At 44.9% G+C, this 15,488-nt stretch overlaps 1 protein-coding gene across 1 annotated transcript in view; it reads right to left on the bottom strand.

The window, feature by feature from the left end:
* greb1 (growth regulating estrogen receptor binding 1) overlaps window positions 1–12,444 on the bottom strand; it is a 161,598-nt gene extending 149,154 nt beyond the window's left edge. The window contains exons 1-2 of the mRNA XM_078213125.1: window positions 12,285–12,444; window positions 4,360–4,473 (exon numbers count right to left, since the gene is read on the bottom strand). Coding sequence (XP_078069251.1) covers window positions 4,360–4,473; window positions 12,285–12,444 — 274 coding nt within the window. The remainder of the gene's footprint in view (window positions 1–4,359; window positions 4,474–12,284) is intronic.
* Window positions 12,445–15,488: the final 3,044 nt, after the last annotated feature.

The raw sequence follows: 15,488 nt of genomic DNA on the forward strand, positions 1-15,488 counted from the left end.
TGAAATGTGAATGAAATCAAGGCAAAGGTTTTCTGAAGGGAAGAAGTAAAAATGATAATAATAAATATCTGCCAGATCAACTGCATATTCCTCCAAGTAGTTTCATAAGGAGTAGACCTACCCATTCTCTGCAGACGGATGTGATATATCAGGCAAAAGAAAGAGGGAAAATAACTGAAAAAGATGATAACCAAGATCTCCTTCTTACTTAAAGTTTATTTATTAGTGTCACAAGTAGGCTTACATTAAGACTACAATGAAGTTACTGTGAAAATCCCCTAGTCGCCACACTCCGGCGCCTGTTCGGCGATACCGAGGGAGAATTTAGCATGGCCAAAGCATGTAACCAGCACATCTTTCGGACTGTGGTAGGAAACCTGAGTTCCCGGAGGAAACCCATGCAGGCACAGCAAGAACGTGCAGACTCCGCATAGACAGTGATCCAAGCCGGGAATTGAATCCGGGTGCCTGGGGCTGTGAAGCAGCAGTGCTAACCACTGTACCACTGTGCTGTCCCTCTTGTGCTAAAAACAGTTCAATATTTATTGTTACTTGTGGTTTAATTTTATACCAGGAATATCTGTTAAATTGATAACCCACTCACCAAACAGAGACTAACTTATTAGAAGCATTATTTTAACTAGAAGCATAACTATTGCTCTATGTCCCCCAGATAGCAAAGAGAAGTAAATGTTAGGCACTAGCTGAAAGGCTGCTACGTGGAAATGATCATATTACAATGAATGCATGCTGGAACTTGGAGGAAGTCTGAACCTTGGGCAGATTAATTTATGGAATAATAACCTGGCAGTTGTGAATTTTCAGACCTCCGATGCTTGTGAATAGTATGCAGACCTGAATATTTATCTAAGATGTAATGGAATTTCTCAGGTGGCAAAGACAAAACTAGTTATCAATTGAGTAGTTCCTTCTTGAGGAAAAACAGAAAAATGCTGGAAAATCCCAGCAGACCTGACAGCATCTGTGGAGAGAGAGTAGAGCCAAAGTTTCCAGTCTAGATGACCCTTCGTCAGTTCAGGTCAGAAACTCCTAAGTGTTTGATAGAGCCCGCCTGGATCATAAGTTTTGAATTTGGCTAGGATAAGCATGATATGGTTCACCTCACGTATGATTCAAATAGCCCACCAGGGAACTTTTATCAAACAAAGTTTATGTAAGAATATAGTTAACAGGTATGGAAAGAAAACTAGCAATGACTTTTATCAATTACAAACAAAAACAAAACAACCACAATACTGTATAACCCTTAACAAAGATATCTAAGATGTTCTAATTAAACCAATCTCATTAACAAAAACTTCCACAAGTTTAACATAGCCTGTTCACGTGATACTGGAACGGAGTCCTTTCGATGAACGCTACAGTTCTCCTGATACATTCAGAACGGTTTGAAGTTAGAACAGCTTCACAGAACACCAGGGAGACTCTCTGGTCAAGCCACCAACAGCAGACTTCCTAATCCAGGAAGACTTTTAGCTAGCCAGCAGAATTTCCCAAAACTAGGGAGAGAGAGAGACTTCTTTCCAGCCTGATGTCCCTTCTAAAACTGCAGCTCAGAACAGAAAATGGAAGAGCTCCTGTCACCTGACCTGCAAACATTCTTCCTTCTGACAATGCAGTGTCATAAAACTAATTCCCAAAGCAAAAAACTCCCATTTAAGCCACTTCAGGGACTTCTCATAAACAACTTGGTGCCACAATGAGAGCTGAGAGCTACAGAGAAAATTATTTTAAAATACTCTTAAGGTACATTAACGTCACACAATAATAAATCAAATTAAATCAAATCAAAGATAGGGACAGCGTAGGCAGGTGTTGGCAACTCCTGAGATGGCTAGGTGAAATGTGGAGTTGGAGGTGGGAGGGGTGTGCAAGGGGATCCAGAGCGAAACTGGAGGTCTTACTCTGGCTGAACGAAGAATATCAATCATTTTCTTCCAAAGCTGCTGTGCCTTCCTCTTTCAGCACGAGCTGGCACTCACAAGGGCTGCCACAGCATCCCAGGTGGGGGCGGTGACCCTGCCAGAAGGTCTTCTTCTGGACCGAGGGGTAGTGTAAATGCCACTTCTGCTGCACACCATCCATCAGTCTGGTGAAGGCTCTCTTCAAAAAGCAAAGCGCAGACTTCCTTACTACCATCCCCTGGACTCGTTCTGGAACAAGTGCTGGGAAGCCATTTATATGGATCTTCCCAGTGACTGCAACAATTAAGGAGGGGGGGGGACAAATCAGAGGGAGCATGTTGCATAAAACATTTCCTAATGGGGCATAAGATTCAGTCAGAATCACTCGGTTTATCATGCCGAAACTGACTCTGCCAAATTCTAGTAAGATTCCGCCCAAGATGACTCACTCACCACTCACAGACACATACAAGAGGAAAATACAGCTCATGGTTATGGGGCACTTTTACAAGTTACAAAGAAATGAAGACAGTTTGTAAGACCCGTGACTGGCTCATCTCGGTGCGGGCCTGTTGAAGAAGGACTTCTTTTCCTTTCTTAGCTAGGTGAACTCAATAATCAAAGTTTGATATCAGAGTCATCGCAGGACTCCCTTGAAGAGGTGGATCTTCAGCAGATCACAAAGCTAGTTACTTGTAGTCTTGTTACTGAGAGGTCGATTTTCTGTACCGGTGAACTTGAAAAAGAACAAACTTAGATACCTTCTGATGTTGCTGCCTCTTGTTTTAAGACACTAAGAAGTCTCACAACGACAGGTTAAAGTCCAACATGTTTATTTGTAGTAAGCGCCATGAGCTTGCTACATATAAACCTGTTGGACTTTAACCTTGTGTTGTGAGACTTCTTACTGTGTTTACCCCAGTCCAACACTGGCATCTCCACATCTTGTTTTAAGACACAGATGTTACTGCTGTTGTTATATATTGCAACCCTGTTTGCAAACTGACTGGTCCTCTCTGGTGCTTGGAATAAGCAGATTCAGATTGATTATCTGAAGACAGTTTCGATAAGGTGACCACATGATCAAAATACTTCTATTATCCACCCAGCATGATCCGAAGTTCAAAGCCATTACTACACAATGAAGGATGGATGCTGGACATTCATGCCTACCTATGATGAACTGATTTATCTACAGCCCTCTGTTGTTTTGAGCTGGGAACAGGGAATCCGGAGCCCATAAATTTTGCATTTTGGGTAAATCCACAAACAATAGGAGGTGTGAATTTCACAATTGGATTTATCCTGATACGTCCATTCATGAGAAACACTCCACCCATGATCATTAAATAAGGGATTTTATAGAGGCTTGAGGAAATTGCAATGATCACCTGACCCTTGGCAGCCAAAGCAGCAGAGTTTGCATGCCCCTTTTTAAAAGAAAAGGCAGTTCTAGAAAATTCTATACTTAATACAGTCTGTGCTTATAGTTATGAATATATGTCTTTACTGGGCATGAAACAACAGATATAAGGATGAAAAGTAGCTCAGATACATTGTTAAAAAATATATAAAAAAGACAAACTGCATAAAATACACAAGCGTACAATACCAACTTATTTGCTTGTTCAGCTTTTGTTTAACACATTTGCTTTATGCTTTCAAAATTAAAATCAAGTCTGAATGTATAACACTCCAAACATCAAACTGGGTTTTGTTATCCCAAGACATTTGATCACAAGCTTACCAATGATCGTCATTCTCAAAGGAGTTGGGACTCAGCTATGATCGTCATTCTCAAAGGAGTTGGGACTCAGCTATGATCGTCATTCTCAAAGGAGTTGGGACTCAGCCTTGAGTGATCGTAGATTATACAGTCAAAATAATTGACAATAAAATCAGTTTGAAAAAAACAACAAAGTCTCTATCACATCTCATTCCATCCATGACACAGTTAACATCTGAATAACCGTAAGGGCAAGTGGAAGTAGGATCAATGCAATTTTGAAACAACACTGGAAACATTAGAAGTACCAATAAAGTATTCTCAAATATCATTCAGTGCCATAAAAGCAGTGTTAAATGTTGGAACAAGTTCAGTACCATTCTCCCCAGTGTGTGCCTTAATGTGAGAGAAACCAGTAAGATAGGGGAGAGAGGGAAATAAAATTCGAAGGATATCGTATATATGTAATTAGACAAGAGAAAGATGGGATGATTTGATGTCATGTACTTTTTTTAAAAGGAGGGGAAAAAGTCATAATGCTCATTCAATCCCTGTGACAGCTCTTGTTCCACCTCAGTTATTTCCTATATTTCCCAAGTAAAGAATTTATTATAGCCAGGTTCATTGCACTCAATTATCAGTCACTCCTGATAACACCAAATTCCACAGAAAACCAGAATCCTTTCAGTGAGAGCTTTCTCTACTTACCATCAGTGGTACAGCATCCTTCAGGCGGAGGCTTCATTTGATATGGAATGAGAGGGCTACTGGACTCTGATCCATCATCCTCCTCCTCCTCCTCGTTTCCTGTTCTTTTGCAAGCTGTGTTAGGTAGAAAGCCATCTGTATTACCAGTACAAAAATTCAATTCTGCCCGACTTTCAAAATTCATGACCAGATAATCTGACTAAATTTCACTTTCATAGAATCCCTACCGTGCAGAAGGAGGCCATTCGGCCCATCGAGTCTGCACCGGCAACAATCCTGCCCACGTACTATCCCCATAGCCCCATATATTTACCCTGCTAATCCCCCTGACACTAAGGGGCAATTTGACATGGTCAATCCACCTAACCTGTATATCTTTGGAGTGTGGGAGGAAACCCATGCAGACACTGTGGGAACGTGCAAACTCCACACAGTCACCCAAGACCGGAATTGAACCGGGTCCCTGGCACTGTGAGACAGCAATGCTAACCATTGTGCCACCATGCCGCCATTAGTTCTTGTTGAATTCTTAAAAACAGAATATTTGTAATGGGGTAAATGCTCCTTACATGCCATTTACGTCAGGACGCGCTGAGAACTAAACTTTAATCTTTATGGACAGCACATAATTAATATATTTTCCCAAATTATATGTTCATATGTTCATTATCATACTCCAACATGCAGATCTTGATCTGTGCCTGCAGAGGATGAAGACCATAAGGAACCATACTAATAAGACAGGATGTGATGTTCCTTAACTCTGCTTATGTTGGAAATACATCCAGGAGTACTCAGGAATGTTTAGCACTGTGGCCCAGCTCTGAGTCACCACAGGCCAGAAGCAGCTTTTTCATTTTGGTATAAACTCTGTAAGTTTATACTTCATTCAGCCAGAACATCCGATCACCCAGGTCAGAGAAGTAGGACAGCTGCAGGCTGCCCCTGGGAGATTCAAATTGTCCGGGATTGGAAGTAGGGGCTATCCCAGAGCTGGACGGATGCGGCAGATTTCAGGCCCTTTAGCACATGGAGTCAGAGGAGGCTCAGGAAAATCAGTCTCACTTTAGTGGTATTAAGCTCCAGTCAGTTTGGTTAGCTTATTTACTGAAAGCAGTTTTCAGGGCAACACTGTTAACTAATGATACATCACTCGAGGTTATTCAAGAGAGCAATTATAAAGGGCAAGGCACACCTTGTAGTGTGGATGACCACATGTGCAGGAAGTACCACCATTCGACCAGCTTGAGAGCTGGGATTCAGAGCTTGAGCGTCAGCTGGACGCATAGTGATGCATCTGCGAGGCTGAAAGGTTCGAGAATAGTTAGCACAGTTTTAGACGTGGTCACTCCACAGCTTAAGGAAGTGCAGTCAGAGAGGGAATGGGTGACCATCAATGAGAAGAAGGGAGGCAGGCAGGTAGTCAGGAAAGCCCCTGAGTGCATCTCATTCAAGAACTGTTTCTTTGTGTTGGAAAATGGTGAGGGTAACAGTTCCTCTGGGGAATGCAGCCAGAGCCAGGTTCACGGCCCTATGGGTGGCTAACCATTGTGGGTGGCTAACCCTGGGGGTGCCACAAGGGCAGAGGAGTAAGAGTGGAAGAGGTGTAGGGGATTCAGCAGTGAGGGGAGCAGACAGGCATTTTTGTGGCCAGGATGGTGTAGAAATCATAGAATCCCTACAGTACAGAAAGAGGCCATTCGGCCCATCGAGTCTGCACCGACCACAATCCCACCCAGGCCCTACCCCCATATCCCTACATATTTTACCCGCCAGTCGCTCTAATCTACGCATCCCAGGACACTAAGGGGCAATTTTAGCATGGCCAATCAACCTAACCCGCATATCTTTGGACTGTGGGAGGAAACCGGAGCACCCAGAGGAAACCCACGCAGACACGAGGAGAATGTGCAAACTCCACACAGACAGTGACCCAAGCCGGGAATCGAACCCAGGTCCCTGGAGCTGTGAAGCAGCAGTGCTAACCACTGTGCTAACCACTGTGTGTTGCCTCCCTGGTGCCAAGGGCAAGAATGTCACTGAGTGGCTGCAGGACATTCTGAAAGATGAAGGTGAGCAGTCAGAGGTCATGGCTCACATTGGTACCAACAACATTGATAGAAAGAGGGATCAGGTCCTCTAATAGGCATTTAGAAAGCTAGGTAACAGATTGAAAAGCAGGATCTCAAAGATTGTAATCTCTAGGTTACTACCAGTGCCACGTGCTAGTGAGTATAGGAAAAGGAGGATAGAGCAGAGGAATGTGTGGCTAAAGAGATGTTGCAAGAGAGTGACTTTAGTTCCCTGGATTACTGAGTCTCTTTTTGGAGAAGGTGAGACCTGTACAAGTCGGACAGGTTGCACCTGAACCGGAACGGGACCAACAGCTTTGCAGGGAGATTTGCTATTGCTGTTGCGTTTGTGGCAGATACAGGGGGCTCAAAACAGTGGATGCCTTGGAGGATTATAGAAAGGTGGGTACTTGCAAAAGAAATTAGGAGAGCCAAGAGGAGGCATGAAAAAAACACTGGCGAGCAAAATAAAGGAAAATCCCAAGGTATTTGATAGTTATTCTAAAGGCAATAGGGTAACCAGGGAAAGAGTAGGGTCCATAAGGGACCAACTTTGCAATCTGTGCGTGGAGCTGAAAGATGTAGGTGAGGTGTTGAATGAGCATTTTGTATAGGTTCATTATTGAAAATTACATTGGAGGTACAGAAATCAGGGAGGGGGGATATAATTGAATTAACATTGAGAGGGAGGAGGCATTAGCAGTTTTAGCAAGCTAAAAGTAGATAAATCCTCAGACTCAGGTGAGATCCATCCTAGGCTGTTGTGTGAGGCAAGGAAGGAAACTACAGGGGCTCCGATGCTAATTTTCAAGTCCTCAGGCCACAGGAGAGGTGCCAGAAGACTGGAGGACATTTAATGTGGTACCATTACTGAAGAAGGGAAGTAGGGAAAAAACAGGTAATTACAGGCCAGTTAGTGTAACTTCATTGGTATGGAAATTATTGGACAAAATTCTGAGGGACAGAATCAATCTCCACTTAGAGAGGCAAGGGTTAATCAAGGATAGTCATCATCGTTTTGTCAGGGGGAAATCATGTCTAAAAAATTTGATTGAATTTTTGAGGAAGTGACTCGGTGTATAACGGTAGTGTAGTTGATGTCGTCTATATGGACTTCAGTAAGACTTTTGACAAGGTCCTACACGGGAGACAGATCAAGAAGCTAAGAGCCTGTGTCCAGTGGTGCACCGCAGGGATCGGTGCTGGAAAATGGGATTAGATGCTTAATGTCTGGTGCAGACACAATGGGCCGAAGGGCCTCTTTCTGCTCTAAAAATGCTGATCCTTCAGCATCTGAATCACTACAAAATCAAATGCACATAAGCAGCAAAAGCACAAAATGAATGAGTTGCTTAATCGTTAACAATTGTCTGCATCTGCTACAATAGATTAAGTAAGAAGTTTAACAACACCAGGTTAAAGTCCAACAGGTTTATTTGGTAGCAAAAGCCACACAAGCTTTCGAGAAAAGCTTGTGTGGCTTTTGCTACCAAATAAACCTGTTGGACTTTAACCTGGTGTTGTTAAACTTCTTACTGTGTTTACCCCAGTCCAACGCCGGCATCTCCACATCATGACAATAGATTAATCCAGACCAGCAATGGAAGCATTGTCCCTGTATACATTAAATTTAAAGCGGATACCCTCATGTGCAAGAGGAGCCTTGTTGCTACAACTGAAAAATTAATTTATCTCAATACAGTCCACATCTAAGTTTGTACGAAATATTTGATTAATTCCATTTTAGTTCAGATATATAGAATACAGCAAAGTGACAATTTGCGTAATTATATAATTTGAATTTGGTGATCTTGAATTAAGAGTTGGCTAGTGTTCTACACTTTGCTTTGTGTCCTGTTTATGTTTCTTTTGTCTGTAAGAACCATCCAACAATAAATGCAAGGTTTATTTAATCATTCTTTTACACTCTGGGATGGAAATTTACTTTGCTCCTTTTTTTGGCTTCAAATAGGCAGAATGCTGTCAGCATGTGCCAAAATGCCCACAGTTCACCTGAAATTGGTACTAGGATCTCAACAACATGCTGCCAGCGAGCTGCAGATGCCCATTGGGTATTGAGAGGTAGTTCACCTATTCCACAAGGGTGAAGTTGGGTCACTGGTATCGGTCCTGGCAGTGGCTATTAATTATATGTGGGTTGTGAGGGTGGGAGAATGGGGTGAAGAGGGTGAACAGCCAGGGCAATCAGAAGGAGGGGGGATGGGCAAACAGAAGAGCAGCAATTGGGAGGGTGCTGGCGACAATCTTCAGGGCTCTTGTGGAACTGGAAGGAGCATCCTGGCTACTCCCAACTCCACATGCAGAAAAGGTCCTTTTTTAATTTACTTTTTGGTGGCAGCCTCCAGCTGGCCTTTTAAGGACTGCTAGTTAGGTTGCATATAAACTTAGGTTAACCTGCTCACAATGGGCAAAATAGCAGCTGTATTCACGGCAGCTCATTTTGGGAGGTCTTGCTCAAAGAGTTGTTCAACGCCCCACCACCCACTACTTGCATATGCAAAAAACCTAACAACTGATTTCAGTGCAGGCCCTGAATGCCTGCAGTAAAGTGTTTACCAAATGACATGCAAATAATTCTGGCAAGGAATATCACACACAACACCCTCATTTTTTGACTGTATGGGTGCCCATTTGACACATGTAAAATAGGCCCAGTGTTAACAAATTTCCCAGCTTTAAAATTTAAATGTAAAATAATGTAGAGGGGGAAAATCCTGCACTGCTTGCAATATACAAGTGAATAATTTTAGAGGCTGTATTACAGACTATTTCTGAAATTTCTCTTTCCACAACCAATTGTGATGTTAGATAAGGACCAATAATGACAACCAAACTGGTCAGAAAATGGAGCAAGACAAAACTGCACATTTAAAGGTCTTCAAACAACGCATGGTAACATAGGGCCTGATTTTACCATTTTCATTCTAAGTGCTGAATCTGGGCGTAATGCAGATTCGACTTAGAAATCTGCTTTCAGGCGCCTCCATACACTCTCAGCCATCTCCAGTCCCATTCGCGCTGTGGGCGGGGCTTAGCACGGCCAAAAGGATCGGAGCTCTGAACTGTGCATGCGCAGTTAGAAATAAATTTGAACAATCACGCCCGTGTCAGATCGCTCCCGGGCCGCAGAAAGCGGAGAAAGCGGCCTGGGAGTGAAAAGTGGGAGCGAGGGTGCACACACACACACACATCACTGTCCCCCTTATCCACCCCCCCCACTACCCACACACATCACTGTCCCCCTTATCCACCCCCCCCACTACCCACACACATCACTGTCCCCCTTATCCACCCCCCCACTACCCACACACATCACTGTCCCCCTTATCCACCCCCCCACTACCCACACACATCACTGTCCCCCTTATCCACCTCCCCGCTACCCAGACCGATCGCCACCCCTGCCCCCTTTCCCACCGATCGCCCACAGAGTGGCAGTGGACCCCCCTGCCCCCACACCAGAGATCCATCTGGCCCCCCCCCACCAGAGATCCATCTGCCCCCCCCACCAGAGATCCACCTGCCCCCCCACCAGAGATCCATCTGCCCCCCCACCACCAGAGATCCATCTGCCCCCCACCAGAAATCTATCTGCCCCCCCACCACGAGATCCATCTGCCCCCCCCCCACCAGAGATCCATCTGTCCCCCCCCACCAGAGATCCATCTGCCACCCCACCAGATATCCATCTGCCCCCCCCCCCCCCCCACCAGTGAGCGATCGGGCCTCCCCCCCCCCTGCCTCACTCCCCCGCCATCCCCCACCCCCCCAGAGAATGGTCTGGCCTCACCCACCCCCCTCAGCATGGTTTTGTGAGAGGGAGGTCATGCCTCACTAACCTGGTGGAGCTTTTTGAAGAAGTGACCAGAATGGTTGACGAGGGAAGGGCCGTGGATGTTGTCTATATGGACTTTAGTAAAGCGTTTGACAAAGTCCCTCATGGTAGGCTGGTGAAAAAGGTTGGATCTCATGGGATAAAGGGGGAGGTGGCTGGATGGGTAGAGAACTGGTTTGGTCACAGAAGACAGAGGGGGGTAGTGGAAGGGTCTTTTTCCGGCTGGAGGCCTGTGACTAGCGGTGTTCCGCAGGGCTCTGTATTGGGACCTCTGCTGTTTGTGATTTATATAAACGTTCTGGAAGAAGGTGTAACTGGGGTGATCAGTAAGTTTGCGGACGACACAAAACTGGCAGGACTTGCAGATAGTGAGGAGCATTGTCAGAGGCTACAGAAGGATATAGATAGGCTGGAAATTTGGGCAAAAAATGGCAAATGGAGTTCAATCCTGATAAATGCGAAGTGATGCATTTTGGTAGAAATAATGTAGGGAGGAGCTATACGATAAATGGCAGAACCATAAAGGGTGTAGATACGCAGAGGGACCTGGGTGTGCAAGTCCACAGATCCTTGAAGGTGACGTCACAGGTGGAGAAGGTGGTGAAGAAGGCATATGGCATGCTTGCCTTTATAGGACGGGGCATAGAGTATAAAAGTTGGGGTCTAATGTTGCAGATGTATAGAACGTTGGTTCGGCCGCATTTGGAATACTGCGTCCAGTTCTGGTTGCCACACTACCAGAAGGATGTGGAGGCTTTGGAGAGAGTACAGAGGAGGTTTACCAGGATGTTGCCTGGTATGGCGGGGCTTAGTTATGAGGAGAGATTGGGTAAACTGGGGTTGTTCTCCCTGGAAAGACGGAGGATGAGGGAAGACTTAATAGAGGTGTATAAAATTATGAAAGGCATAGATAGGGTGAACGGTGGGAAGCTTTTCCCCAGGTCGGTTGTGACGTTCACGAGGGGTCATAGGTTCAAGGTGAAGGGGGGGAGGTTTAACACAGATATCAGAAGGACATATTTTACACAGAGGGTGGTGGGGGCCTGGAATACGCTGCCAGGCAAGGTGGTGGAGGCGGACACACTGGGAACGTTTAAGACTTATCTAGATAGCCATATGAACGGAGTGGGAATGGAGGGATACAAAAGAATGGTCTAGTTTGGACCAGGGAGCGGCACGGGCTTGGAGGGCCGAAGGGCCTGTTCCTGTGCTGTATTGTTCTTTGTTCTCCCCACCTTACAACGATCTGGCCTCACTCTTCCCCCCCCCCCCCCCCCCCCCCCCCCCCACCCAGAGAATGGTCAGGCCTCAAACCCCCTCCCCTCCAGAGGAACATCTGACCTCCCTCCTCCTCCCTCCCCACCAGAGAACGATCAGCCCTCCCCCCCACCACCAGACAACGGTCGGCCCTCTCGCCCCCACCCCCCCCCGAGATAGATCTGACCCGCCTCCTCCTCCTTCCCCCCCCAACCAGACAACGATCTGACCTCACTCCCCTCCTCCCCAACCAGAGAATGATCTGACCTGCCTCCCTCCTCCCCCCCACCACTGATCTGAGCCAGAGAGCCGTTGGAAGCTCGGAACGCGCTCTTCAGAAGCTGGAGCGTCCATTTCAGACTTTTATTTAGTAGGTCCATTACGGCGCGGTTCCCGATTGGCAACCACGGTGGTAAAGGGGGAAATGCTGATAAAGTTGGGCGGGCAGTTCATTAATTCAATTTAAATGCATGCAAATACATGTAAAGTGGCAATCTGCGCAGACGCGGGTGCGGATCGCGTTAATGGCCTCTCACCTGACTTTACCACATTTACGTGCCTGTCAATGTTAAAATAGGGCCCATAGAATTAATTTGAGCCACGAGTGTGCTACCTATCTGAAAATTGGAAACCAAGCAGCCTTTGCTCTTTGAAAAAGGAGTATGTGTGAATTCCATAGTTGGTCTTAGGCTTATAGAGGTACTAGTGTCATTTTTAACAAAAAACAACCATGATCTTACCTTCTAAATTAGCGATCAACTGGTGCTCAGCCTCCAGATATAACTGGGAAAAGACAGGCCTGGGGATCAAGTTGTTTGAACGCAGGGAGGCTTCAATAGAATTGTGCAGAACTTCTTCAAAACGCGTTGTCTTCAGTTGCCCGGCATATGAGTTTCCCATCTTTATAAAAACAGAAACAACGAAAAGCTCAGAAGCCCCTTACTAAATGAACTGAACACAGAGAGCAGGGGTAAAAGTTCGAAACCAATTTAAACTATTCAAAGAGACATTATAATTTTCCTTCAACATTTTCTTAACCACGCTCAGTAAAGCAGGACTCCAAGAACTCCCTGCTGGTAAATTACAGGAAACCCTGTACTCAACAGCCCAGGGCAAAGGGACTGCGGAGCTTAACACCATTTTTATGGAAGTTATTGACATCTAATGTTACAGATTAATGAGGCATGCAGCAGTAGAGTGCACACATTTTTAAAGCAGCAATAAACTCTGTCTACAAGACGATCTCATTGTCCCATGTAAAAGGCAGCAACAACCACTCAAATCTAAATATCTCTAAAGCCGAGGGTACATGTTTGTTTTGTCACATGGATTAGTCTAGACTGGGACCTGAACACTTTAGATTTACTTTATGGACTATTGCTAATTACTTACCTTACTTATTTTCTCGGACTGGTTGTTTGGTTGCAGGCAGTTTATATTGAACATTTAAGGCACCAATTGGTCTGAATTTACAAACCTTAAAAAAATTATTAAGAACATGATGGTTTGTATTTGTATTCTTTTAACAAAGCTAAAGAACACAACACAAAGTGGTATAAATGGCGATATCTAATAAGGACAGACGTTGCAAAGATATTATATCAAAAAACAGCTTCACTGAATGATGCGATTTGAGTGTTCCCAGATGACTGTCTGCCTTCCTATTTTCCCTTGGTAACTGTTCTGTCTATTGTCCCATTAAGTCATAAGATTAAGAGCACCATCACCCTTGGAAGCAACCACAGACATTGTGATCCAGGGTTACTTTGTACCGTTCATGGGAGTGGAATACAACTAGTGGCTTATTACTGACAGCTTATAATATTATCCGAATCTTTTCCCATCATTAGTGCAGCCACAGTCGAGGAAAAAATCTGAATACTTTTCAGAATTTTAAATAAAACTGTTAGAAATATTTCCACTCCTTTGGAGGAGTGGAATGCAGTAAATAATACAACTTATGCTGACAGTGGTCAGAGACGTAAAAGAGGTTCCTATATTTCACAGAAAAACTTAATCATCAACTGATATAAAAAACAACATTGATGAGTTTTTCCCGAGGCATCTTCTTTTCCTAACCATGTCTATGCTAGTAAAAAACATACAAAAGTCTGGGGTCACGTACCAACCGACTCAAGAACAGCTTCTTCCCTGCTGCTGCCAGAATTTTGAATGGACCTGCCTCGCACTAAGTTGATCTTTCTCTACACCCTAGCTATGACACCCTCTGCACTCTCTCCTTTCCTTTGCTATGAATGGTTTGCTTTGCCTGTTAAGCGCACAAGAAACAATACTTTTCACTATACACCAATACATGTGACAATAATAAATCAAATCAAATGGTGAAATGACAGCCATAAAAGGTGAATTTGTTTCAAACAACAAACAAAAGAACAACAAAGAACAATACAGCACAGGAACAGGCCCTTCGGCCCTCCAAGCCCGCGCCACTCCCCGGTCCAGGATTGAATCCTGAATCCAGGATCCCCGCCCAATTTTCCAGCCTATCTACATCCTAATATCCTATCCACCGAGCTGTCCCTCACAGCTACGATGCTTTGTTCATCACAACCTATTAACTCACCCCCACCCCCCCATTCCAGACCATGTGATCTCCAGGGAGAGGCGAAAACCCAGAGTGAAAACCCCAGGGCCAATATGGGGAAAAAAAAATCTGGGAAATCTGGGAAATTCCTCTCCGACCCCCTGAGGCGATCGAAACGAGTCCAGGAGGTCACACTGGCCCTGATCAGAAAAGTGCTTCCCAACCCTACCGTGTACCTGGTGGATGGTATGTACACGGTACATACTCTTGCAATTCGGCCAACGTTGTCTACCTGATACGCTGCAAGAAAGGATGTCCCGAGGCATGGTACATTGGGGAAACTATGCAGACGCTGCGACAACGGATGAATGAACACCGCTCGACAATCACCAGGCAAGACTGTTCTCTTCCTGTTGGGGAGCACTTCAGCGGTCACGGGCATTCGGCCTCTGATATTCGGGTAAGCGTTCTCCAAGGCGGCCTTCGCGACACACCACAGCGCAGAGTCGCTGAGCAGAAACTGATAGCCAAGTTCCGCACACACGAGGACGGCCTCAACCGGGATATTGGGTTCATGTCACACTATTTGTAACTCCCACAGTTGCGTGGACCTGCAGAGTTTCACTGGCTGTCTTGTCTGGAGACAATACACATCTTTTTAGCCTGTCTTGATGCTCTCTCCACTCACATTGTTTTGTTTCTTAAAGACTTGATTAGTTGTAAGTATTCGCATTCCAACCATTATTCATGTAAATTGAGTCTGTGTCTTTATAAGCTCTGTTTGTGAACAGAATTCCCACTCACCTGAAGAAGGGGCTTAGAGCTCCGAAAGCTTGTGTGGCTTTTGCTACCAAATAAACCTGTTGGACTTTAACCTGGTGTTGTTAAACTTCTTACTGTGTAGACTGGGAGACAGAGTCAGATATTTCCTTCTTACAGCAGCTTGTTGTACCTGCCCCAGAAACACGACAGCGCAAAAACTATTACGAAGGTGGCACCAATCTGACAGCCAAGTGCATTCCCTGTAACGACGGCAACGTTTTAAGGTTCAACCAGAAATTGGAGGATGAAAATAAAGCTGGCAAAAACAGTTGCCAGAGTTTTTGATAGGTTAATGCCTGAAGAACATTTCCACAAAATCCATGACGGAGTCCGTCTACCTTCCCTGTGGCCACCACCTGCAAGTTAACGTTTACGTTTGTGAAGACAGAAGGAAGAGAAATTCTCCCCTCGAATATGTAGGTGAGGCTCTGGGAATGAATTGCTGGTGATCCTCGGGACTCCTGGCTCATTTACAGACTAATTTCAAATTACACAAATAGAATGGAGTTGACGAATATGAATCTGGTAACAAGCAATTATCCATAATTATACTTCTATGCAAATTGTGCTGAATGTG

Source organism: Mustelus asterias, chromosome 5 (genome assembly GCF_964213995.1).
Source record: "Mustelus asterias chromosome 5, sMusAst1.hap1.1, whole genome shotgun sequence".
NCBI lineage: Eukaryota > Metazoa > Chordata > Chondrichthyes > Carcharhiniformes > Triakidae > Mustelus > Mustelus asterias.